Raw genomic sequence first — 25,482 nt, 5'->3', positions numbered from 1 at the left:
AAATCCATTTAGACCCCTTGCTAGGCGTTCAGAAATGAATCAGAAAAACTCACTGCCCTTGAAGGACCCAAAGTCTAGTAGAAGCAACCAGAGTAGAAACAGGCAGCAGCAACACTCCGCAATGCTGAGAGCTTAAGCCTATGGATCCCAAATGCAGAAGCCTAGCAGATGAGTGACAGTCAGGGAATGCTTTCTGGAGGAGGCAGTTTCACAGGTGAGCCCTCAAGGACAGGTCTCTGCCTTTCTAACTCATGAACTCATGTTTTTAATTCTTACAGACAGCCCTGTGGAATAGGTGTTATTGCCCTTTTTACAGGTGAGGCTCAGAAAAGTGAGTTCACAACCACCAAAAGAAGGAGTCAGGTTCAAATCCCCAGCATTCCTCTCTGACCTACAAGCCTGGGTTTGAGTTTGATCCCAACCTCTGACTTGCAGAGACCCTTCTTGAGTGCTTCTCTCCTGGGTTTTGGAATCTTATCTGGAAAGTGGGTGGATCGCTGGTTGCAGTGTTTTGGAGGGAAAAAGGACTGATGGCCAAAAAGCATTTGACAGAGAGGAATGTCCTCACTACCCAGCTCCAGCTGGGGACATCACAGCCCCATGTTTCCCCCAATACAGGAAAATTGCTCCTGTGTTCTGAGCTAGGAGCAATCCTAGAGGCTGAAATTCACCTTGCTGAAGCTCTCCATCTAGAAGAAGCCAGGCGGTGGCATGGACACGTGTTCTCTCTTGACTCCCTTTTGCAAAGCCTAACGGAAAAGTAGAGGATCCTAGAGAGAATTCTAAAGCCTGGACTTATAACATCTGTGCTTGAGGAATTCTAGAATCCAGGCTCCCCCCCTAAAATGCCTCCTACTAAGCATGGCAGGGTCTGGGTCAAGGTCACGCTGTACTTGGCCCTGGCAGATTGGAAGGATCACTAGAATAGAATCCTATCTCCTTTGACAGATAAAGATTAAGACCCAGAGGAAGGAAAGAGTTGCCTAAGGTAACAGAGCAAGTCAGTGTCACAGTAGTGGGTACCCAGGTCGTATCACTACAAGGGGAATGGGGTAGGGTGGGGCAGTCCAGGTGTCCAGGGTGGTGCCAGAGAGCAGCCTAGGCGCTCTTGGGTGAGTAAAATGCCCAGCTGGTCTTACTAAGGAAAGCTTTTATAGTCCTGCCCGGTTCCCAGCAAAGTTCTACTACTCCCACGTCTCCTAAGCCTCCCATTGCCCTGGGCATCACCCTCCTGTTGGACAGGACCCTCTGACCCTAAGTCTGATCACCTGTAAAATGGGCCCCAAGTACCTTTCAACTGGGCTGCCTAGAAATCCTAGGAGTAAGGGGATGGGGAGAGGGAGGAAAGGAGCGGGCAAGTGGGGCTTTGGACCTTACCCTAGGGGCACCGTTGTGGGGACCCCCTCGGGGAGCAAGAGCAGAAGCCCGCACTGGACGGGGCGGGGCGGGGCGGGGCCGCCGGGGGCGGGGCCTGGGCGGGGGCGGGGCCTGTCCGGCCATCGCCCCGCCCCGTCGGACGTCGGCGCGGAGCTCGCGCCGCGGGGGGAGGAGCGCGGAGCCCGCGAGCCGCGCGGCCCCGGCGGAAAGTTTTCCCTGACGGAGTTTTGGCGGCGGCGGCCGGAGCGGCCATGGACGCGCTCAAGTCGGCCGGGCGGGCGCTGATCCGGAGCCCCAGCCTCGCCAAGCAGAGCTGGGGGGGCGGCGGCCGGCACCGGAGTGAGTGTGAGCGGGCCCGCCGGGCCGGGCGGGGGTCGGGCCGCGCCGACCGGCCTCCCGCGGGCGCCGGGGGCGGAGGCCCCGTCCGGCCCTGCGGGGCCGGGGGTCGCCCGGGGTCACGTCGGGCTCCGGCTCGCGGGCGCGCTCGGGGCGGCGGGGCGGCGGGGGGGCGGAGCCCGGGCGCCCCAGGTGCGGGCGGCGAGTCGGCGGGGCCGCAGGTGAGCGCGAGGGCACCTGGCGCCGCGCCGCGCCGCTCGGGGGAGGGGGAGGGGGAGGTGCCCGCGGAGCCCCGGGCCTCCCCGCGCCCGCCTCCCGCTCCCACCGCGCCGTGAGGTCGCCTTTGACTCGCCGTCGCCCAGGAACCGACCCAGGGGTGCGAGCGGGGTTGGCAGGTACCTGCTTGAGGTCGGGCGAGGCTCGGCCCGGGGTCTCAGGACGCATCCAGAGCGCGGCGCCCCCTCCTCCTCCCACGTCTAGGTGGCGGGCCTGGCTAATTTTGAAACCTGTTTTCTCCCGCACTTTCCCCCTCGGGCTGCCAAAGCCCCCGGGCGCCCAAGCGAGTGGCAGACTCGCCGCCACCTCTCGCCCCTCCCGAGGGTGTCTGGGAGGCGCCCCCCCCTTCTCTCTCCGTCTCAGATTACTCTCAGGGAACCCGTCACCTGGCACCTTCTTCCCCTGAGGCCTGAGAAACCCAGCCCAGGTCCGTTTTGTGTTTTTTTTTTTTTCCTCCGGGAGAAAGGGAGTGGATTGCCTGGAGTCCCAGAGGCCTTCCTGGTCGGTGGGGAGCCCGACCACGACTTGTGTACACTCCCACCTCCCACTCCTGTCGAGCACCTGGGGCTCCAGGTTCTCCTCGCACCCAGAAACCATTGACACTACAGTCACACCCCACCCCCCTTCCTCCTCTCCTGGGCTCCGCTGGGGAGCCCGAGTTCTCAGTGCCAGCGTGTCTGGGCCTAGGAAGCCCGCCCTGCCCCTCCCTCTTGCCCCAGTGTGCTGTTGCAGCCGTAGCCACCTCCTAAACCAAGGCTGGCCCTGGGAACATGGACTGGTGCCTGCTGGTGGGGATGGGGTCGGAGACCCATTAGGGCTGGTTTGGGCCAGGCGGGGCATGCACCACCTCCCCCATTTATTGGTCCTCTAAATAGCCCTTTTAAGTATCTTTGGGATTTGACTGGGACTTCTGAGGATAATAGTTTGTTCCAGTGGGGGAACCCTGCAGTTTTCTTACTGATGGGTAAGGGAAGAAAGCTTAGAAGCCTCTGATTCTGAGGAAAGGGGAGAGGTAGGCACCGTGGATGGTGGACAAGAGTTTCTCCTGCTGCCCTGATCCCGAACAAGTCATTCTCCTTTTTGATCCTCAGTCTCCTCACCTGCAAAATGGGGATAAAGAATTCTAACCTGACAGGGGTGTTGAGAAGGTTAGTGATAATGCTTCCTCCTGACAACTAATTGATAGTTTCCTTCTGTCCGGCTCCCACTTCCTGTCATGTGGACCTTCAACATGATGACTCCTGTGGTGAAACAAGTTTTGGGGGCCCAGAGAAAAGGAGAGGAGAACGCCCTCCCCTGCAGATCCCCAGAAAGCCCAGAGTGCTGTCTTGAGCTTTCTAGAATCTTCATCTGTCCCTTGTCGTTGTCAGTTCCCTTATCTTTAAGTTGTAAACAGCGATAGTACCCAGCTCAGATTTTTTTTCTTTTGGTGAGGATTAAATGAAATAGTGTTTTGCCTGGAATAGCAAAGGGATTCAATAAACAGTAACTCCTGCTTTTGTCACTTTATATTTTACACAGTTTTTGCTTCTCTCATTTCATTTGCTCCTTTGAAGTAACGGCAGGGATTCTTATCAGACCCGTGTCAGAGATAAAAGACCTGAGGTGTCAGGCTCTAACGCAGCTTCCTAGAGGCAGCACCCCACATCCCCAGCCCAGGGGTCTAATCCCCGTACCCCCTGGACTCCGGCCACAGGAAGAGCTGGGAGGCCCCATCTTAGGTTCGGCTGACAGCCCCTGAGAACAGTGGTGGCCACAGGGTAGAGAGGGAAGCTGTGGGGTGTGTCTGGGCTGAAGTTGCTGAGAAGGCTTGACTTGAGATGGTGTTCTGGCCACCTGGAACTGAGACCTGTGGTTGACTTTTAGGGCTAAAATGAAGCCAGTGGAGTTAAGGTTAGACTTGACACCTGCTATCAGCTTTGAGCCTCAGCTGAGATTAGCACGATCGTTGTTTTATTTGTGGAGAAACTGAAGCCCAAAGAAGGGAGGCAGCTTGGTTGAGGTCACACAGCAAGCTAGAACCCCAGGCTTTTTTTGGATGGAACCTCATGACCACCTGTCTCCCGGCGGGTCGGGAGTTGGAAGAACTGTCTCCCTTTCCCACACATGTCTTCCCCATCTCTTCAGGACCCATAAATATTTTATCTCAGTCCCTAGCCAGGGATTTTCCTTTCTTCCAACTGCCTGAAAATTGACTCACCCTGACCCCTCAGATCCCTTCTTGGAAAGAAGGGTCTCTCTGATCCTCAGGTTGCTTCCAGGTTGTCCAAGGACTCAGCAGGTAAAAAAATATGCAAGGTACAAGTTCCAGGAATGCTAGAGTCTGGTGGTACACAGGGGACAGAGACTCTGTCTGTACTTAATTATAATATTCACAATAAAACATAGTGCAAATAAGCCCCCAGGTCATAATACTTATTGATCACAAACTGTGTGTCACACACTGATAGGTACTGGAGAGTGTGGTGAACAAGTCAGTCAGTCTGGAGGAGGCAGACAGAAGGACCAGGGTTCAAATGAAAGGTGTGGTGATAAGTAGTGGTGACGCCGCGAAGAAGGATAAAGTGGGCTGAGGAAATGGTGGGGACAGCTTTCTTAGAGTAGTATCTTGCTTTGGGTTCTAGAAGGCAGGTGCTGAGAGAAGGATCTGAGTGCAGATAAAATCTATTTGGAAAGAGATCCCACGAAATCTTTCTAGGAGAAGTGAGAGGGGAAGAGAGTCCAAAAAGTGGACATTATGAAGCCAGTCACCAGCATGGGTGACCGGAGTGCCATCCCTTGGGATGCACTTTGGGAGGCAGTAGAGAATGTGCTCTTCGGGTATTCTGTTTGAGGCGCAGTTCCTGGCAGTGGCGGGTTCAGGGATGGGAGCCCTTAATGCCCCAATGAGCATGGGCATTGACACCTCCGGCAGCCAGAGCTGCAGGCAGAGGTGGCATGTGTGGAAATGGTGTGTACTGAGGGGATGGCGGTGGGGCACTGAGCGTCCGTGCAGGCAGTCAGGAAAAGCCTCTCCAAGAAGGTGACTTGGAGCACATGTGAGGGAGGGAGGGAGGAACCTGGGAACAGCCTTCCAGCCAGAGGGAACAGCAGGTGCAGGGGACGTTGAACTGGAGGCCGGGGCACTGCTTCTCACAGGTCTGGCGGCCGAGGGAGGCATATGTGCCTTGAAGGAGTCAGGTCGTCCCCTGCTCACCCTGTTCAGGCAGCATGCAGGACACGATGCCCATCCCTTTGTGAGATCCTGACCCCTGCCTCACACGGGAAGGAGCTCGGTGGGCTGCGGGAGTGGGCGAATGGCATGGGGCTGTGGGAGGCAAGGACCAGCGTTGTCAGTTATGAGTCATGGCCAGACTCCTCCGAGCCTCTTCATCTGTAAAGTGGGAATCCTAATATATCCTTGCCTCTCCTCAAAAATATTGCGAATGGCTGCGTGCACATTCAAGCTCTTAGCCCTCGACCCTGGGTAATGACAGTAGCTCACACTTCAGTGGCCCTCAGTATGTGCCAGGCATGGTTCTAAGCCCACCTCGTGTGTGAACTCATTTCATCCTCACAACAACCCTGTGAGGTGGACAAGCTTCTTGTCGCAATTTTTAAGTGAGGAAATGGAGGACCAGGGAGGTGGATGGAGTGCCTGAACCCCATAGCCCATCTCCAGACCCCATAGTTTTAACCTTTACAAGCATGTTTTTCTCTTACAGAGTAAGTAGCCATCCAGGAAATGAGAGCTTGCGCTATGATCATTTTTTAATTATTTTCTTTTGATAATCTTAACAACTTCTGAATTTGCCTGGTACTTCTTACATGATGAACCTGTTTCTGATGATGTTCTTGAGGAACTGAACCCATTTGTCAGAGACTGTGGCCTTAGAGAAGCAGCTACATTCCAGGTCATGCCCGGGCTTGGGTCGCCTTCTCAGATGTTACTCTGTGGCTTCTGAGGCCACCTTCCCACCAGACTAGATAAGGCTGGAGGCCAGGGCCCTTGGATGGTCCCCCTGGCCCATGGGTTTGGCTATAGCTCTGATGTTCCAGACACCAGCCAGGCTGGGTCTCCTGGGCAGCCAAAGGGGCACAGGGCACCCTGCCCAGCTCCAAACCCTGGGCAGGGGGCCTTAATGAGGAAAGAACACACGTTTGCAGCCACGAGTTAAACTGGGCATATGGTCCGTCCCCAGCTAACTGTGACAGCAGGTCATCTGTAAAATTGCTAAGTTAAAATAGCGCAGTCATTACCCACCACAGGACCAAAAATAACCAGGACCGGAACAGGGCTGTGGACTCAGGCCTGTATTTGCCTGAGGGCCTCTGGGAGTTCTTCCCAAAGCCCCGGGCTCCTCCTAGGAAGGAACATGTGGCCGCCAGCCTGAGATGGATGGTGAGCAGACACAAACTCTGCATTTGTCTTACTGAGTGCTCTTTGGTGCAGGTTTCTTCAGGGAGGGTGTGGGCACCAGAGACCTTATGAGTCATGCCCAGAAGGACAGTATAGGAGGGGGAGACAGATTTCCCTCCCTAGAGGGGAAGGAGGATCTTGCTGGGCCGGGAGGATAGGGTAATGGAAAGGAGGAAAAGGATGAGGCCGAGCCGTAACACTGGACAGGAGTGCACCTTCTTCTATTCCTGGGGGAGACGCACATGAACGAGAGTCCTTCAAGAGGAAGACACGTGGTAGGCAGCTGCTGGCTGTGAGTGATGTGGCTGGAGAAGGAAGAGAAGGAAATCCATGCTCTAGAGAGGCACAGCGACCCTCTGACGGAGGGCCTCATCAGGAGGCGTGACCAAGGGCGGGGTCCCGTGCTAAGCACATTACGTTTTATTACCTCATTATCTCATCAAAGGGTCAAAACAGCAGCCCTGTGAGCCTGGGACTGTTGTTTCCCGCATTTTATTGGAAGAGAAAACTGAGGGTCAGGGAAGGTAATGAATTTGCTCAAGATCATTCAAACAATGTCAGAATTGGGATTCTAGGATTAAGAGCTTTGCTCTTAACAGCCAGGCTATCCTGCCTTCAAGAAGGCTACCTGGATGAGGCTAAATGCAAGGGGTTTCAATCAAATAAAGGAAAGGGCATTTCTGATAGAAGGAACTCCTTAAGCAAAGCTATAGAAGTGGGAAAGAAAATGTTACATCACGAAGAAGAGGCTCTACATGGTTGGAGCTTCTGCTGTGTGTGCTCAGGTGCGTGTGAATGAGCATGTGCATGCAGGGATATTGTGGGAGAGAAGACTGGGACACCTGTGACTCCCCAGTAGTCATTGCCTGTAGTCAGAATTGCCTCTAGTGGGTTGGGGTGTGTGTGTGGGAGTGAAGCTCTGCCTTGTGGGATCTTACCCAAGTCCCATCCCTCCCTGGGCCTCAGTTTCGTCATCTGTCATGTGAGGAGTTGGGGCAGAGGGTCTCCAAGGCTGATGAGTGGTAACCAGTCTACCAGGGCCCTCATGAAAGAGGCCACAGAATAGGGGAGGGGTCAGGCCAGAAAAGGAAGAATGCAGAATATGCTAAGCATTTCAGAGGTCAGGGAGGACTGGGGATTGTTTTGACAGCAAAGAGGTCATCTGTGACCTTGGCAAGCTTTGGCCCTTTGGAATAGAAGGAACGGAAGTGGCTTTGGAGAGGGGCCAACTGAACCAGAGGAAATGGGGTAGTGGGGACTCAAAAATGGCGGAGAGGAAGGATGCTTGCTGTAGGGCAGGGATGGATAATGAGATGAAGGAGGCCACCCCTGATTGATTGGTATTGCCTGCCTGGAGCCTTATTTGGAGAAACAGTCCAAAGCCGTAAATCAGAGGGAATAGAGTTGCAATCGATTAGCAGTGTCTGTCAAGGACATTAGCGATAGGCATTGCAGCATGTAGTTTAGATGCATCTGGGGTTGAGAGTGGTAGTTTGAGTACCCACTGAGGGGAAGCCTCAGGAATTAGGAATTGTGGGAAGAAGTATCTCTGGCTTTAGGAACTTCTTTCTGACCTTTTGCTAAAATCAAGGTAGTTTGCCTCATGAGAAGATTATATGGGCTACTGGTCAGGAGCTTGGGCTTTATTTACAGTCAGACAACAACTAATGTGACAAGTTACTTGTCCTTTGACTCTCCCTTCCCTCCTCTGAAACAGAAATGAAAGAATGTGTGCCTGCAAAGTACTGTCAATGTTAGTAGTAATGGTAAGAGCTGCTTTGTTATTGTTGTTTTTGTTGCTCACTAGCTCTGTTCTGCACTGGTAATATGGTGGTGGTTGGTTTCTTTGAGAGCAAGGCTCAGATGTGATTTTCTCCGGGACTTCCGTCACCCATCCCAGAACTGGGACACCTCAGGGACTTTCTGATTCTTTTTTGGAGGACCAAGTGAAGTAGGCTTGTGATTGATACAGCAGTGGATAGGGTCACTTTGAGGGTCTTCTCAGTGGGGGCTGGGCCTCATGTTGGGTCGGTGGCCCACGTTCAAGGGCTAGAGAGCAATGGGCTGGGGATTGGAGCTAAGGATGGGGTTTGAGACATTGCAAGGCTGAAAGAACTCTTGGAGTTGTCCAGGTCATTTCTTCACTCAGCAAATACTGAGTGCCAACTACATGCCAGACTCTGGATGACCAGTCAACAAGTCCCTGCTCACCTGGATCTCAAACGGGGACTGGGTACACCCGTAAGTTCTTTAAAACAGCCCTCACCCAACATACGTGCATTATTTTTCAGAGGAGGAAGTAGTTTCAGAAAGGGACAGTGGCTTGTTCAAGTCAAAGCCAGAGAGGTGTGGGTATACAAGGCTCCTTCTGACTGGTGCAGAGGGAGGTAGAGCTCCGGGAGGAGTAGAACTCCCAAGACAGTTGCTAGGAGGGGCAGCATGGGCCAGACAAGGGAGAGGGGCCCAGTGCTGCCACCTGGACCCAATAGTGCAGGAACCTCGGAACCAGGCTGTGCCAGCCCAGAACCTCAGCTGCCCCGGCACCATTGATGCCCAGTCCTAAGCTTTCTTCCTGTGGCTCTTCCATTACACCCACTGAGGGCCCCTGGAGGAGCAAGAAAGCACAGGATTCTCTCCACTCCTCTCTCAGAAAATGGTCCACGGAAGCTGGCCCTGGCAGTGGTGGCCCCTGGAAACTGGTTCCTCTATGGATCCTGCCCTATCCAAGATTGTGTGCAGCTAAAGAGCAGTTTCCTCCTCTTTAAAGTACAATCCTGGTACCTCCTACACTGCAGCATCGGAGAAAGGATAATAAAGGACAGGCAAAGGGCCTTGACAGGCAGGAGCATGGGGTGTTCATTGTCTTGGTGATCGGTCTTAGAAGGGTCCCTAGAGACCTTTCTTCCGCTTCTGGCTTCATTGCTTCCAGCTGAATGATCTGGGGAGGGATCCTGGGGTTGTTCAAACCACTGGTGAAAACCACACATGCCCTCCTGCCTGCTCAGGGCCCTCTCTCATGTGGATGAATGAGGCAGGGGCTTTCCAACTCTCTCTCTCTCCAGCTGTTTCCCTACCCAGTGAGCTGGGCTCATTCCCCCATTTCCCAACCTTCCTGATCTCTGTCATGGCCAGAGTTTTCAGAGGACCTTTCCATGTGCCTTGCTCTGTGTCATTGCTTCAGCATTACTGTCTTAGAGAGGGGAAGGAACTTCCCCAACACGTGCAGGTGGTGGGAAGCAGAGCTGGATTCAGGAAGCCTTCATAGGATGTCATTTGAGCAATCACCTCTCTCATTGCCCGACCCTATCACCACCTCTTTCCTGGTCCCCCTCCTCCCTGCCTCTTCCTCTGTAGGGCTGTGCAGATGGAGGCCAGCGGAGCAGGCTGGGGCCCTCGGAGCCACCCAGGTTTGAGTTCTAACTCCCAGTCTTTTACTCACTGTATGTGGTCTTTGTCTGATGACTTTGCATCTCTGAGCCTCAGTTTCCTATTTCCTAATCTATAAAGTGAGGATAACATCCACATCACAGGACTGTGCAGAAGATTCAGTAAAAAAAAAAATAGCATAAAAATAGCATGGTTTGCTCTCAGCAAGCATTAGTGTTGAAGTTGAGTTTGGGCTTTGAACTTGAAAATATGGGTTCGGATCTTGGCTCTTATACTTGGCTGGCTCTGTAGACTTGGTTGTGTGATTTTATCTCCCCAGGCCTCAGTGTCTTTGTAAGTGGGTATGATAAAAGTGTCTATCTCATAGATTGTTGTAAGAATTAATGAGGCTATTTTATATAAGGTTTCTTAGCGTGGTTCTTGGTGAGTACTGGAAAATGTTCGTTCTTTATTATAGGTAAAAATAATGGTAGATAGATGAACCCGAATGCCCCTTGCTACGTCTTCCCTAGGAAGTGGGGGCTGGGAGGACAGGGTCTGAGGACCTGTCTTCTTCCTGCCCAGAGCTGCCAGAGAACTGGACAGACACTCGGGAGACACTGCTCGAGGGAATGCTCTTCAGCCTCAAGTACCTGGGCATGACGCTGGTGGAGCAACCCAAGGGTGAGGAGCTGTCAGCTGCTGCTGTCAAGAGGATTGTGGCCACGGTGAGCCCCAGGCAGGGTGGGGGAGCCATGAGCCAAGGGCCAGCTTCTTGAGGTACCATTCATCCCCTGCTTATTACCCTGATTGGATTCATCTGAGCTGTTCCTGCCCCTGAGTCCTCTTGCATCCAGCTTAGGGACTCTGGTAGAGGGGAGCCACTGGGCTTGCGGGGTCAGGGTCAGTGTCCTTCTCTCCAGCTCTTGTGGCCATGGCCTCTTCCAGCCTCCCCTCCCCCAACTCAGGTCCCCTGCCTAAGGGTTGGTGACTTAGTGCCAAGCTGTCACCCAATCACTTGCCCTCTGGCTTGAGGGACAGGGTAACCCACCAGAGACCAGCTGTCCCCAGGCCCTAGCTCCCCATCCTGAGTAAGCATGGCCCTAGAAGTGCACCTTCCTTGGTGGCCTTGGAGCCCTCTACACAGACCTTCACACGTGTAGTGGGTGGAGTGGGGAGTCCCCAGGAGTGATCCTGCTGGGTTGTGATAGCCCTGTCAGTGCTCAGAGTCTGCGGTCTCTCCTGTGTGTCCTGGGGCAGGTCCTTTAACCTCTGAGTCCATTTCCCCCGGGAGAAGCTCTGTTGCCTATAAGGATGACTCAAGGTCCAGTGCCTGGCAGACAGCAGGTGCTCTGTGAGCAGCAGCTGCCCTGAGTTTATTACAGGAGAGTGCAGACTTCCATCCTCCCCAGAGTGTCTGCTGTCTCTACATTGAGGCTCACAGGGGGCCCCGAGTCTGGGGCTTGGACAAGCTAGGTGCAGTCCATGAGATAGGTCCCAAGTGGGGCACGCAGGCTTCTCTGACCCACATCTACCCCAAGGCCAAGGCTAGCGGGAAGAAGCTGCAGAAAGTGACTCTCAAGGTGTCGCCACGGGGGATTATCCTGACCGACAACATCACCAACCAGCTCATTGAGAACGTGTCCATTTACAGGTATGCTCAGCATTGCCCACATTCACTCTGCCACTTGGGTTAGTGGTGCAGGGGCTGGAGTTGGGGGGCGGGTCACCCTTTCTGAATCCAGGCTCCGGCACTTTCCATCTGGTTGACCTTGGAGCCTCAGTTTCCTTGTGTGTCTGTGCAGTTGGAAACAGATGCTGCCTCCTTGTGCTGTTAGGAAGTGCTGAGTGCACAGTGCCTGGCTGTCAGTGGGCACTTGGTAGAAGGCAGTTGCTGCTGTCATTATTTCTAGTTGAAGTAGGCAGCTGAGCTCTAGTCAGGACTAGGACCCCCTCCCTACTGCCCCTCCTGAGGCGGGCTGCTGAGTCAGGCTTGGAGCAGAGCGCTGCCCAGTCACTGCCTTTTCCTTCCACTGTGAATGCAGCAGCTCAGCTCTGAACATGTGGCCAGGCATTCAGGGAGGCCTCAAGGCAGAGTCTGAGGCTAGAGTGGGGATGGTATGGGGGTGGGCACTGTTTTCAAGGAAGCAGAGCCCAGCCCTTGAAACCTCAAGCTCTCTCCGTTCCCTCCCTTGGCTGGTCAGTTGTAGGATTTCAGTGCTGGAAGGGACAGTCCATTTTACAGACAGAGAAGCTGAGGCTCGGGGAGTTGCCCAAGGCCCCACAGTGAGGTAGTAGCTGAGGTGGGACCAGGGCACCAAGGCTGGAATTCTGTCCAGTGGGCACCCAGCTGCCGGGCGCCCCTCCCCCCTCTTGCTTTGTCTCCAAGCACTGGCTCAATCCACTGGAGCACAAGCCAGTACTGGAGAGGTGAGGGGTGGGGGTAGGCGGGGTTTGGTCTTAGAGTTTCTGGCTGGTGTCTTCCTCTCACCTTCCTGATTGTTCCTGCCTCCTTTAACTAGGGGAGGCCTCAGACCCAGCCCTTGCTGGCAGGGAGTACATGGAAGGCAAGAAATAGGAGGGAGGGTATAATATTTCCCAAGAAGGCAGAGAAGGAGGGCCTGCCTGAGGGGACCCAGCAAGGCCTGCCCCGGGGAGGTGGCACATACCTCCAGGTGGCTGGATTCCCTGGGATGGAGAAGAGGTAGCTGCTGGCCTGGGAGTCTTAAGTGGTGCTGATCCCCTTGTTCATGGCTGTGATAGGAGCTGGGGCCACACTGGGGGTAGGAGTTAGCTGAGCTCCTGTCCCACCTCTGGGCTGCCAGTTCCCCTCTCTCTCTCTCTCTCTCTTTTTTTTTTAAAGATTTTATTTATTCATGAAAGACACACACACACACACACAGAGAGAGAGAGAGAGAGGCAGAGACATAGGCAGAGGGAGAAGCAGGCTCCATGCAGGGAGCCCGATGTGGGACTTGATCCTGGGACTCTGGGATGACTCCCTGAGCCAAAGGCAGATGCTCAAGAGTTGAGCCACCCAGGTGTCCCATCTCCTAATTGAGATTCCCAGGCTGAGCAGCCAGCAGGGAAGGCGCAGACGAGGGGGCGTGGGGGCATGTGTTCCACCAGGAGGGGATTGCTGTGTATCCCTCCTGGTTTGGCTGGGGCTCCCAGTCCAGTCATCTTCACACACTCACCCTGCTCCCAGCTCCTCCACCTCTGACCACAGCTCTGGGACAATTTGCCAGCAGTGTCAGTCACACTGGGAGAGAGGGCCTAGAACTCCTCCAACCTCTGGGCAGGGGCATGGATGGAGGGCAGGGAGGGAAGGCCTGGTGAAGGGCATTGGTGGGCAGGGTGGTGTCCTGCTTCCCCTTCCGTCTGGTCAGCCCAGACCCTTAAGGGTAGCCTGACAGTGGTTATAGCCTCTGGAATCTGCAGGTGAGTACAGGTCTCAGCTCTGCCACTAGCTTGGTGGTCTGAGACCATTAGCTTTAGTTTTCTCGTCTGCAAAGTGGGGACAATTATAGAACCTGTTGGAGGGCAGCTCTGAGAATTAAGTGAAGTCATATCTAAACGTTGCCTGGGATGCAGGAAGGGCATAGCCATTACCATTTTGGGGTATGGCTCAGTAAAGAGGGGAAGTACCCTGTCTTTCCCTGCATTCCTTCCTGCCTAGCCTGGGTGCCCCCCATCGATGGCCCAGAATGCCAGTCCCAGAGGCCAGAGCCGTCTCCAGAGTCTCCCCCTGGTGGAGTAGGATGGCTGGCTCTCAGGGACTCAGGGGAGATGCCCTATGGGGCACCCCAGATGTGGGCAGGCCCCTGTGCCAGGTTTGGTGACACTTCCCCTGTTGTCTTTCAGGATCTCCTATTGCACAGCAGACAAGATGCACGACAAAGTGTTTGCCTACATTGCACAGAGCCAGCACAACGAGAATCTTGAGTGCCATGCCTTCCTCTGCACCAAGCGGAAAATGGTCAGTGGGGAGGGCCTGGGGCCCTGACAGGCTCTGGCCTTGCCTCAGCAACCCTGCCCTTGGGGGGAGGCAGGACCCAGAGGTGATGTCACTTAATACGAAGTATGAAATTCCTGGGAACCCCATGTGGATGGTGAGAGCACCGAGTAAGGCCGCAGTCACTGGGTAGTCTGTCACTGTGGGCTGCCCTGGCTGGCTAGCCTGGCCTGTGGGCGGTGGCAAGCCAACGTGGGGTGGGGGGAGTCTCTCCTGTCAGTAGTATGGTCTGAGGGTTCGGACCCTTGTAGGAATTAGTCCTTGGAGCCTGGTGATCAGAGGACCCAGGGGAAGGGCAAGGGGACTGGCTCTCTGTGGCCAGAGGGGGGAGGGAAATGGCCATTTTTGGGTACCTACCATGTGCCTCTTTCAGTGATGGATTTTAAGGGATCTTCTGTTTAGTCCTCACAGCTCTGTGAGGTGGCAGCTGCTACTGTCTTCACTGTTTTTATTTTTAATGAGGAAGTAGACTCACAGAGGTCAGCTGTCTTGCTGAAGATGACACAGCCGCCCATGCAGAGCGAGGGTTTAAACCCATGTTTCTCCCCCTCCCTGCATGACCTCGGGAGCCCCGAGCTCCTTACCCCATTTCCAGGCTGCCTCCTCGCCACATCCAGCTGAGACAAGTGGGACCTCCATGGTCTCTGGGTTTTGTCTTGAACTTGGGGACCGGCAGCCAGAGTGAGTCCACTTTTGATGTTGAGGCTTTCACTTTGAAGGCCCCAAGGTCTGAGCATCTGCTCTGTGAGGAGATTCCTGACATTTATTGGCTTAGTGTTGGCCCCTGTTAACCGCTGTGTGGAGCCCAAAGCCCTACTCACCATGCCCTATGGTCCTCCGAACCAAGGAGACAGGATCCTCTCTCCTCTCATCAAGGACATGCACTCTTATGTGGCCCCCAGGCTTGCTGCCCCCATCGGGGCCTGCTTGAAATATGGTATTGGTTTCCTAGAGCTGCTGTAAGAAATTACCACAAATTTATTGGTTTAAAACAACCCAAATTTATTCTCCTATGGTTCTGGAGGTCAGAAGTCTAAAGTGGGTCAGCAGAGTTGTGATCTTTTTGTAGGCTCCAGGGGAGAATACATTTCCTTGCCTTTTTACAAGTTTCTAGAGACCACCATTCCCTGGTTCCTAGCTCTTTCTTCAACCTGAGGGCCAGCAGTGCAGTACTAGACTAGAAGAGTCTTCCTCCTGCTTCCATTGTCACTGGCTCTGACCTTCCTGCCTCCTCTCTCTTAAAAGGCCCCCGTGGCTGGGCCTCCTAGGTAATCCAGGATAACCCCCATCTCAAAATCCTTAACTTAGTCACATTTGGGAAGTATGTTTTGCCATTCTAGCTAACACTCATGGGTTCTGGGGATTAGGATGTGGACATCTTTGGGGGCTATGATTCAGCCTCCCACACAGGTCTTTTGGAGAGAGCATTACAGGACAAGACAGATTAGGGGTCTGATCCTGGCTGATATGCTGTGTGATTATGGATAAGACCCTGCCCTTCTCTGGGCTGCTTGCCCATCAGCAGAATGAAGAGGGCACCTCATTGACCTCCAGGATTGCTCTGAAAGGCCCCTTTCTTATGTGTACCTTGTTTCTTTCCTGCAGACTCGGTGTCGCCAGCCACTCACCCAAGGCCTCGTGATGCCCCAGGTCCCTGAGCTGCAGTGGCTTCTCCCATGACAGCTTTGTTCTCACAGACAGTGACTCTTTGCTTTGTCTCTTATGAGGCCACACAGACTTAAAAATACAGGCTCATTATGTCCCCATTGTTTGTCTCTTCCTCCCCACTGACCAGAGCAGGCACTGGGCAGGGGCAGCTGGCCCACAGCCACTGCGGCAGAGTGTGGACCCTGGGTAGGAGGGGCTCCAGGCTCCAGTGGCTTCCTCTGGAAAGGGGAGGCAGGGGGTAAAAGAAAGCGGATGCTGGCCCAGCGGCTAAAGGGAGGTCTGGTCTGGGGCCAGAGGACTTTAGACAGGCTTGAACAGAATCAGCCTGCCCCCAGGCCAAGAGGTCAGTTATTGAGGAAAACAACCTGCCCACTGCTTGGCCCTGACAGCAGGACCCTGATCCAGCAGGAGAACGGCTACCCAGGCTCTTTACTTTCCCTGGCACATTTTGCTCTGTGTCAGGAGCTGACTGGCTTGATTCTGGCCTAGCCACCCTTTCTCAGCTGGCCTTTGTCCTTCAGGGAGCCTTGGGGAAACCCTACAGACAGCCCAGCACAGGGCAGTGTAAACAGGCCACCTATTTACTGGGCCCAAGCTGGCAGTAGCCTGGCCATGTTGGAAATCATGAGATTCTCAGGGCTTGGTGGACATTTTTGAGAAGGAGGCAGAAGGTAAAACGGGGATCTCAGGTTCTGCAACCCCCCCCCTGCTGCCCAGTGCCTCTACGATGTTCGCCACTGCCTGTCCGGGGCTAAGCCCCGTGCTGGGCACTGGGTACCCAGGGAATCGGCTGTAGAGATACCAACAAGAGGGTGGGATAGAGGAGCCAGGATTCAGTAACTGGAATATAGGGGGTGGAGGTCATTAAATCTCACTGGAGGTCAGTAAGACTTCAAGAGGAGACGTTTGGAGTCAAGCTTTGAGGGCTAAGGAATAAGAGTTTGCTGGCAGAGAGGAAGGGGGTGGTGGTAGAAGAGTGCACGCACCCCAGTGTAGGAATCAGCACGTGCAAAGACACAGGTGCAGAATTAAATGGTATGATTGGTGGTTGAGGACTCAGCTGTGACTGGAGCCGGGGTGGGTGGCCAAGGAGAGTCAGCCTGCTGGGGAAGCTCGGATTTGCATGCTGACACAGCCCTGGTTGCCTTTGGCTGGCTTCACGTCCCCACCCTTTCTCGCGGGGCTGCCTGCATAATGGGGAAGTCTGGGACCACCCAGGGAGGGGAGGAAGGGGTTCCTCTCTGGGTCGCCCACCAGTTCAACTCAGCTCAGGCAGCACAGGCACCAGGCCTCCCTTCCCTGGTGACTCTTGTTGGGCACGACCAGGATGAGTTCCTCTACAAAGAAATACTTCCCTGGGCCCAACTGGGAGGCCTCCGCCAGCACGCAGCCTCTGGATTCTGAAGTGAAAGCGGGGTTGCCAGCTTGACGGGGGCCCAGGGTTGCAGTGCAGGTAGACCAAGAGTAAACAAGGTGGCGCCCCCTAGTTCTACCCCAGGCAGCAGAGCCATTCTCCCTTACATGGCTGTTGGCATTCCTCAGGTAATCCTTCTGTGCAGGATTTATGCTTCTGGGGCAGCAGAGCCATAAGGGACACATGGCCCGACTTGGTCTGAGGGCTAGTCTGGAATCTGGGATCCTGGGGGGTCCTGAGCTAGACTTGGCCGTTGCAGGAGCTAACAGCCTAGTTACTGGGAACAAGCCAGAGGCATGAAACACTGGGTGAGGTGGAACCCGATTCTGGTGATAAGAGACCCCCAGGCTAGAGGCACTCCTAGGAAGGATAAGCATTTAGCCTGTGAAATAAGGGACGGAAGACCTCCCCGTGGGCAGCCCTGAGCAGTCCTTTCTTGTAATGCTGCCCAGATTCCTGCAGCCGTCCCAGAGAGCAGGGCCCACCCCGCTCCAAGTCCCTGCCCATCCTGGGCTTGCAGCCACGTGCACACATGTGCATCTTGGGTTATATTTGGTTTACTTGCAGCTCAGGATTTCAGGGCGAAAGGGCAGGAATGTATGCAAATGAACAAGTAGATTTATGCAAAAACAGTATCAGGTTCATGCCCCCAGATATCCTGGAGGCAAAAATAATGGTGTTTCCATCTCCCTGCCACATTAGGTGACCAGTCCTGTCTTGGGTGTATAGTGAGCTGACTCCGGCTGGTAATCAGCCCATATTTTTAGTTCATGGGCAATTCTCAATGGTAACTGGGTCTATTAAACTTGATTCAGACGTGACAGCTTAAATTGTAAACAGCTGTGAAGAGTTTCATACTTAATTACCATATTTAAGTTTTGCCATAAAGCACCCGTACTTCCATCAAAAATGTAAATGACGAGACATTCAAATGAGATTTTATACTTCGTGAAGTTTAATTGGCATGGATCAGTCAGCTTGTTTAAGGATTTTAAATTTTAAAAAAAGTTTTCAAGGCAGTAGCCACAGATTCATTTCTCAATTAAATCAAGTCGTCTGGTGGAGGGGAATGGAGTGGGTCCAAGGCTGGTTAGGCCTGAACTTGCGTACTTGAAAGAATCCGGTACTTTCTTCCCCACGCCCAGGCTGTCAGAAGGAAGCTGGATGTCGCTTCCAGCTACAGCTGAGCTCTGGGGCTCCCACTCCTAGAAGCTGAGCTGTGATTAACCCTGAACTGGAAGCAGAGAGAGGAAGAGGCTGAGATGAACGTGAAGGCTGAGTGAGGCCTCTGGAGGCCTGTCCCTGGAGCCAGCGCGGTGTTACAGCTCTGGAGGGCTTTGGTCTGCTCTGGGGATCAGCGGTGTTTAGAACGGGTTCTTGCCTTTAGGGAGCACCCAGATGGGGTGGCACAGGCATGTGAGCTGGTGATTCTGTCGTAGGCATGATGCCAGGGAGAGGTCGGTACCTGAGGGGCCTCCGTGCTGGTGACCTGAGAGAGCTGGTAATATCTGAGTGGGGTTTGAAGGGGTAGATGGGAGTTCCTCAGGGGTGAAGGACCAAGATGTGGCCCCCTCTGACAGGTGAGTTATGACACTGAATGGTTTTGGTCCCCTGCACGGGCACACATTGGCATCTTGGGTCCAGTTATAAGTCCCTCTAACAGGCATAGAGCTAACCAGAGTCTAACCTGTGCTTCTCGCTGTGGCTCATGCAGGCAGTGACCAGGCCCTTCCCAGTTCTGGCTTCGCTGTTCTCTGATTCCAAGGGCTAAGTTACTGTGTGAAGTGCTTAGGTAGTTGGAGTGGGGGCTTCTTGGAGGAAGTAAGCCTCCTAGTTATTTGAATATAGAGAAACCCAAAGGGAAGAGAAAAAAGTGGAAGGGAACGGCCATTGCAAATGTCAGGGCTGGAATAGAGGTGGGAACCCTGGCTGGGCTGCCGGTGGTGAGGATGTGGCCCCATCTGCCTGCAGAGGGTGTGGCCTCGTTACACCCCTAGGCTGCTTTGGTGACATGGGAGGGGCCAGAACTCTGCCTTCACCCATCTGGCAGTTCAGAGCCTTGAAGGAGCAGAGCCTCGGGGCTTGCATTTCAGACTTGCCATTACCTGCCTGACCTGCACCCCGCCCCCAACCTGCTTCCTGTTTTTCAGGCCCAGGCTGTCACCCTCACAGTAGCCCAGGCCTTCAAAGTTGCCTTTGAGTTTTGGCAGGTGTCCAAGGAAGGTGAGTCTTGTTCGGGGACACCGTGGTGGGTGGGGGTGGAATAGGGGAAGGCTGGTGGAGTAGAGAGGAGTGGGGAATGGGTGGTCAAGCCCCCGGAGTTCTGGCCCCACTCCACTTCATCACCTACCTGGTTCGTGTCTGTGGACAGGTCCCTTCACCTCCCTGAGTCCCAGTGTCCCCCTGTGAAGAAATGGGAACAGCCATCTCCCTTCCCCAGGGTTCTTGTGAGGGTCAGATCTGCAGTTTCTTTCCTCCCTGGTGGAGACCTACTGCCCGCCCCTTGAGATTGGCTGCAGCCTGCCTCTGTCCAGCGATTGCTGGGGGCAGGAGTTCCAACACTCTGTGTTTTGGTCCCACAGAGAAGGAGAAGAGGGAGAAAGCCAGCCAGGAGGGAGGGGACCTCCTGGGCGGGGGCCTCCGAGACAGCACCCCGTCGTTGAAGAGCCGTGAGTTTTGGGCAGGGGGTGGGGCCAGAATCAGGCTGCGTGATCGGGTCTGCCTTTCACTCAGAGGGCCCCAGTCCCTCCTGCGCTGGGGCAGACCCTTGGTTTCTTGTTTTTGTTTTGTTGTTAAATAAGTAATACATGTTCGTTATAGATGAATTAGGAAACATAGATAGCGATTGCTCGTTTTGGTGCATGTTCTTCCAAATATGTCTCTATGCAACTATATAAATATATGTATACATCTCTGTGTAGGCGTTTAACATCCTCTCATGTGATCTCTTAAAAAACGTAACACCCTATTGTGAATGTAAAAATTTTAGCCTAACACATTAACACATTAGCTGGGAAGAGGTTCTTGCCTTGTGGACAGCCGTCCAGCTGCTTCAGGAGGTGCACAGGTGGGGCTCTGGGTGGTCTGGTTTATAGGCTTGGGAAGGCCATTCCTGAGGATAGAGTCAGGACCAGGATAGCCTGGGAGGCTCCAGGATGGGGCTGGGAGATGAGGCCTGGAAATAAGAAGCTCCTCCCACTGATACACCTGACCGGACCCCTCATAGTGGTTGCCACTGGGAACCTGCTGGACTTGGAAGAGACGGCCAAGGCCCCGCTGTCCACAGTCAGCGCTAACACCACTAAAGTGGACGAGGCACCCAGGCCTCAAGCCTTGAACAATAGCAGTGTTGTCTGGGTGAGTGGTCATGTGGCCTGGGGACCCCACAGGGATCCAGCGAGCCTCAGCTTGATCTCTGGTTGAGGCCTAAGGCTGTTGTAGTGCCCAGGTCCTGGCACCCATGACTTTAGTCCTTTGGGAGGGCCAGACTCAGCCCAGCAGCCCCCAGGCCCAGGGTGGGGGCACACAATGTTCCCTTTGAACTCGGGGCTGCCTCCCCAGCAGGCTTGGCTCCCAGCACAGCTGTCTTCTCACAATGCCCAGCCTCTTGGTCTGAGCGTCCATGGCTCAGCCCACCACAGGACCAGCCAAAGGCTCCCTTGTTCTTGGCGTGGGCACGGTTTGCTCCCGACACCCCTCCCTGCTCCGCCATCTGAAGGAGGAGCCTGAAACTTGGCGGTCAGCAGTTGGCCCCTGACTCACTCTGTGACTCAAGGCAAGCCCCCTGACCTCTCTGTGTCTCAGCTTTTTCATGCCTTCAATAAAGATGATGACCCCTGCCTGTAGCATCTCCCAGAGGAAACTAGTTTCTTTATTAAAAATTTTTAAAAATTTTCACTTGGAAATAATTTTGGTCTTAACAAAAAAAGCTGTAAAAACAGTACAAAGCGTTCCTGTTCACCTTTCATCCAAATTCTCTAAGTGTCAGCGTCTCACGTAACCACGTTACAGTGATCGACATCATTAATGTCAATCTGATGCTGCTAAGTAATCCACAGGCCACAGTCACATTTATCCACATGTATGTCCCTTTTCTGGTCTAGGATCACTTGCAGAATCACACGTTATTTTGTCGTGTCTCTTTAATTTTAAAATATCTGGAATGTTGACCCACTTGAAAAACTCAAATCCTCTTCCCTGTTGGGAGCCACCCAGCGGCCCCCTCGAGTAGGCATCAGTTGCCTGTTCTCTGCTGCCTGGGAACCACCCTTAGCACCTACCCCTCTACTCAGGGAAGCTGCAGGGAGCCCTGCCCATTGTTTTCTCACCTAAGCGCTGGGGTTCCTGCCACCAGGTATCCCTCATGAGCTTGGAATCCTGGCTCAGTTTTTGGAAGTGGATGAAAGCAAGAAAACCTTCTTCCCTGCCCCCTTTGCTCTTCAGCTTGAAAGTCATCGACTTCCTCCAGTCCAGCCCCCTCACTTTACGGAAGGAAAAGCTGAGTCCCAAAGAGGAGCAGTGACTTGGCCAAGGTGTCACCTGGGTAGTGGCAGAGCTGCGAATTGCACCCACCCAGCTGCTCTTTCTCCTGTTCCACTTCCCAGGCTTGGGCCCATGGGTTGAGATGCGTGTGGCAGGGGCCAGGTGGGAGGCCTGTCTGGGCCTGTTCCCCGGGCACTCACAAGACTCCTGTGCTTGTGTCTGAAGTCCTCATAGCTTACCCGGGGCTGGGACAGGCCCTGGCTGTGAGCACAGGCTCCCCCACTGAGGGTTCATGTGTCCTGCTTTGTTTTCTCCAAGGAGCTGGATGATGGCCTGGATGAAGCATTTTCAAGGTAATGTTAGTTGAACTCCTTGTGCTGGCGTTCATGGGCTGGTCTCTGGGGTCCTTTGCCATATCTGAGAACATGAACTCTGACCTTTTCCAGAGGAAAAAACTCTCAACTTGAATACCTCCAGGGATGGGGAACTCACTATGTGGAGTTGGCCAGGTCTGCTAAAAGGCTCTTGCTGTTGAATCAAAAACTGTTCCTAGTGGCTTCTCTACCACAGTCTGAGATGAACTCAGTACTCGCAGCTTGGGTTGATTCCCTCTTCCTATGCTAGGTAGAGCCTTGTAGACCTGGCTTTTTGCAGACTTTGTTCCCTCCAGAGGCTTTGCAGTTATGGAAAGGGGCAGGGAGGAGGTGATGCTTAATTAAGCCCATGGAGCAATACGTAGAGGAGGAATGTCAGGCATAGCCAGCAGATATTTTGGTCTTGCCTGAGGGTGGTGGCATTTCTCCATCTTCCCGGGGGCCCTTCCTGTAGCCATGGCTACCTTCATCTTGGGGACGTGGCTTGGGGAAGGCTGGGCTGAAGAGAGCCCTGGGCAGCTGTCTCCCTGGGGACCCCAGGCAGCCCCCTTCTTCCTCCCCAACCCCTCCCTGCTGGAGCCTGCTAGAAACCCCAGGGCCCAGCCAGGGCACCTGGGGGTCAGCATGGGTGGCCCTTTCATGGAGGCAAAGACATTCTTTTTACCCTGTTTCACTAGCTGACTACAGCCCCCTCATTTTAGGAAAATCTTCCATTTGCTTTTTCCAGATTACTTAGGTATCTTGTGCCCTTTATTAATAACTCTGAAAATCAGCAAAGCATTAAACAGGAAATAACACCATCCTATAATCCCACAGCCCAGACTTTTGGGCTTAATTCATGCTAATCCTATACGTATACACTTTTTTTTCTTTTTGCCTTTATCAGCTCATGGTATTTGCATTTGGGGGTCCTCATTTTCACTTAACACTGACACATCAGGAGGTTTCCCCAGGCTGTTAAAAACTTCTCGTAAACACCTCACTTACTGCCTCACGTTCTTTTAAGGACCAGGGCTGTAATTTATTTACCTCTCCCCTATTCTTTGGATGCTTAGGTTACCTTCCTTTTTAAATTTGTGTTTTGAACAGAGTTCTAGGCAGTAGTCTGTCTGCTTGTGGCTATACCCCCTCCACCCCGTATGCCCCTCCTGCCCTCACCAGCGCTCCTCTTCCTCCTCTTTCCTGGTGGAGTTGGGGCTGCTGTGGCTGCCCTGGCCTCTCTTCATGGCGGGAATGCCCCTGCCTGCCCCAGCGTTTTCTGAGCCCTTTGGTCCTCCAGGGTAGACTCCGGACCGAGGCTCCAACTCTCCTGACATCCAGGGCTTTCTCCTCTGGCCCCTGTGTCCCAGCCTTCTCCCATCCATGCCCTCTCACTTCTGACTGGGAATGGGCGGCTCAGACTCCTGCCAGCTCCTTACGGGGCCCTGGGCTCAACACAGCTCTGCCTTCCAGGCTTGCGCAGTCTCGGACGAACCCTCAGGTCCTGGACATTGGATTGACAGCACAGGACATCCATTACGCCCAGTGCCTCTCACCTGTCGACTGGGACAAGCCTGACAGCAGCAGCACCGAGCAGGATGACCTCTTCAGCTTCTGAGGGCCCGGGCTGGCAGGACACATGACAGACCAAAGCCTCTCGTTGCAGGGTGGGCCGGCTCCAGGACCCCAGCCTCCCTCTGCTGGTTGGCAGCGCCCTCAGCCTTCGAGTCAAAGCTGCAACCAGTCAAGCAGGGGGGAAGGAAAATTTTTTTTTCTTTTTTTTTTTCTTTTTTTTTTTTAGCCCCACTCTTTCTGTAAGTACTGAAGGATGCCTTGAATATTTATTCAGTGACTCCTGGTTCAACTCGGAAGCTGGTTTTGCATCAGGCACGAGCGCAGTGTTTTAACCAGCTTTCTGTCCTCTCTCAAGCAAGCTCTGCTCTGCTGTGGGTGTCAGGACGGTGACCAAAGCATTTTTTGTCTCTCCTCTCTCTAAGAACCCAGATTTCCGTGGCGGCACCCCCACTTCTGAGCACAGGAGGGCCCCGCAGCCTCAGGAGAGCGCTGTGTCCTCAAGTGTGCCTTCCACTGGGGCCCAGCAGGCCTGGGCTTGTGCCCCTGGCCCCGGGGCTCTCAGAGACAGAGGGGAGCCCCTGACCAAAGACAACGTGCAGCTGGCACTTTAAAGCACGGCAGGTGAGGCCCCCAGGGGCTCCTTGATGGTGCTGCATTGCATAGAGCTTTCTGCCCTTACAGAAGGGCCCGAAGTCGCTGTGGATGGTCCCCATCAGTGCTCGGAACCAGTGGAACCGGCTGCCCACAGGTCCCCGGGGTCTGACTGCAACAGTGGGGATCATCTGTGTGTGACTGACCTCTGTCGGGGTCCCCCACCTGCCCTTTCTCCCCGAGCTGGACGGGAATGTGCCCACTCATCCTGTCTGCGTGGGTATCTCTGAGCCCCAATTCCCCATGCTTCCTGGGACTGTGTGGAGCCCAACACTGAGACCTGGTCAGGACATTTATGGAGGAGGAGACAGGCCCCAAGCCTGGAAGGGGTGGAGTGCAGAGTAGAACCGGATCTGATGCCAAAGTTGCCTCTCACCCTCGCCTCTCCTGGCTCACACCTCTCTTTCTGGCTTTGTTGTCCTCCCAGGAACCAAAAACCCCAGCTATTTTCTGACCAAAATGTGTTTCATAACAAACCATCTGGTGCCTTTCCACACACAACTGGCTTGAGCCTCTGTGCCCTGCTAGTTGTCTGGCTGCCGATTTCCGTGGAAATGGAAGTGTTGATGCTAATTTGGAGGGTGAAACTAAATGAGACCCCAAAGCATCGTGCTCTTCTTTCCTGACTCTCATCCCTGGATCGGGACATGCCAGCAATAGTCTGTATCCTCTTAGTCTCCCTTCCTCCTCCCACCTCTCCTCCCTGTCCCCCTCCCTCCACCCCGGGGCTCCCAGCAAAGCTGCCAGTGACCTCTCCACCTAGAGGTGCCTCCCAGGCCTGGCTTTACTAAACTTGAGTCACCAATGATAGTTGGAGCGGGTTTCACCAGCCCAGGAAAAGCACACACCATTTCTCAGAATCTACTTCTCTAAGCACTTGAATCAGCACAAAGATAGGTGCCTGGCGGAGGAGTGGGGTGGCATTTGTAGCATCTTTATCAGAATGTGGGGATCAGTTCCTTTCCTGCCCAGCTCCTGCACCTTGCTGCCCACCCCAGACCTTGGTATTGGCTCCTGGATTTGTTACGAGGCAGCAAAGGTAGGGCCCGACACCAGCTGTTCCTGGCACAAGGGTCCAGGAGCCCTGAGAGGCCGTACAGAGGAGTGTGTGTGTGTGTGTGTGTGTGTGTGTGTGTGTGTGTGTGTGTCTGAGTCCAACCTGGCCCTTGTGTGGGTCTCTTGGTGACATGCTGTTGGTGTACTCCTGTGTATCTGCAGATGAGTCTTGTGCTTTGCTTTGTGTTGCTGTAAAAGATGTTCTAATGAGGAAAAGAATAAGTAATAAAGGTTCTCTTTTTGAAATATAAAGAGCACTTGGAGGGAGTGGCCTGTGGCCGGGTGGGAACACAGTGTCGGGCAGCTCCTGTCTTTAGTGGTTGCAGTGGTAGTGACCACAGGCCAAGTCGTGGTGGGAGTAATGGTCTGTGGTCTCCTGGTAGAAGCCCAGAGGAGCCCCTTTTTACCCAGCCAACATGGGTGTATGGCGAGGTTGTCCCGGGATGGCTCGGCTTACCAGCAAGCCAGTGCAGCAGGAACCCAGGTCAGGGCTGCCTGGCCAGGGGTCTGTGAG

General features: G+C 54.0%; 1 protein-coding gene and 1 long non-coding RNA gene across 3 annotated transcripts in view; one reads left to right on the top strand and one right to left on the bottom strand.

Annotated features, from left to right (window-relative positions):
- The window catches only part of LOC140597983 (uncharacterized), a 49,213-nt gene extending 46,894 nt beyond the window's left edge, over window positions 1–2,319 (bottom strand). The window contains exon 1 of the long non-coding RNA XR_012000101.1: window positions 2,113–2,319. This is a non-coding gene — a long non-coding RNA (uncharacterized lncRNA). The remainder of the gene's footprint in view (window positions 1–2,112) is intronic.
- LDLRAP1 (low density lipoprotein receptor adaptor protein 1) lies at window positions 1,508–25,220 on the top strand. Of its 2 annotated transcripts, none has more exons than XM_072750712.1 (9): window positions 1,508–1,716; window positions 10,340–10,482; window positions 11,296–11,408; window positions 13,619–13,733; window positions 19,002–19,074; window positions 19,434–19,520; window positions 20,078–20,208; window positions 21,652–21,686; window positions 23,160–25,220. In XM_072750712.1, exons 1-9 carry the CDS (start codon window positions 1,629–1,631, stop codon window positions 23,302–23,304), a joined length of 930 nt encoding a protein of 309 aa, XP_072606813.1. In that variant the 5' UTR covers window positions 1,508–1,628; the 3' UTR covers window positions 23,305–25,220. The 2 variants fall into 2 exon arrangements, with proteins under 2 accessions (XP_072606813.1, XP_072606815.1); XM_072750714.1 differs by having other exon boundaries at window positions 1,513–1,716; window positions 21,655–21,686.
- The last annotated feature ends 262 nt before the right edge of the window (window positions 25,221–25,482 follow it).

Source organism: Vulpes vulpes, chromosome 2, assembly GCF_048418805.1.
Source record: "Vulpes vulpes isolate BD-2025 chromosome 2, VulVul3, whole genome shotgun sequence".
NCBI classification, from domain to species: domain Eukaryota; kingdom Metazoa; phylum Chordata; class Mammalia; order Carnivora; family Canidae; genus Vulpes; species Vulpes vulpes.
This window is presented reverse-complemented; position numbering and strand designations above follow the sequence as displayed.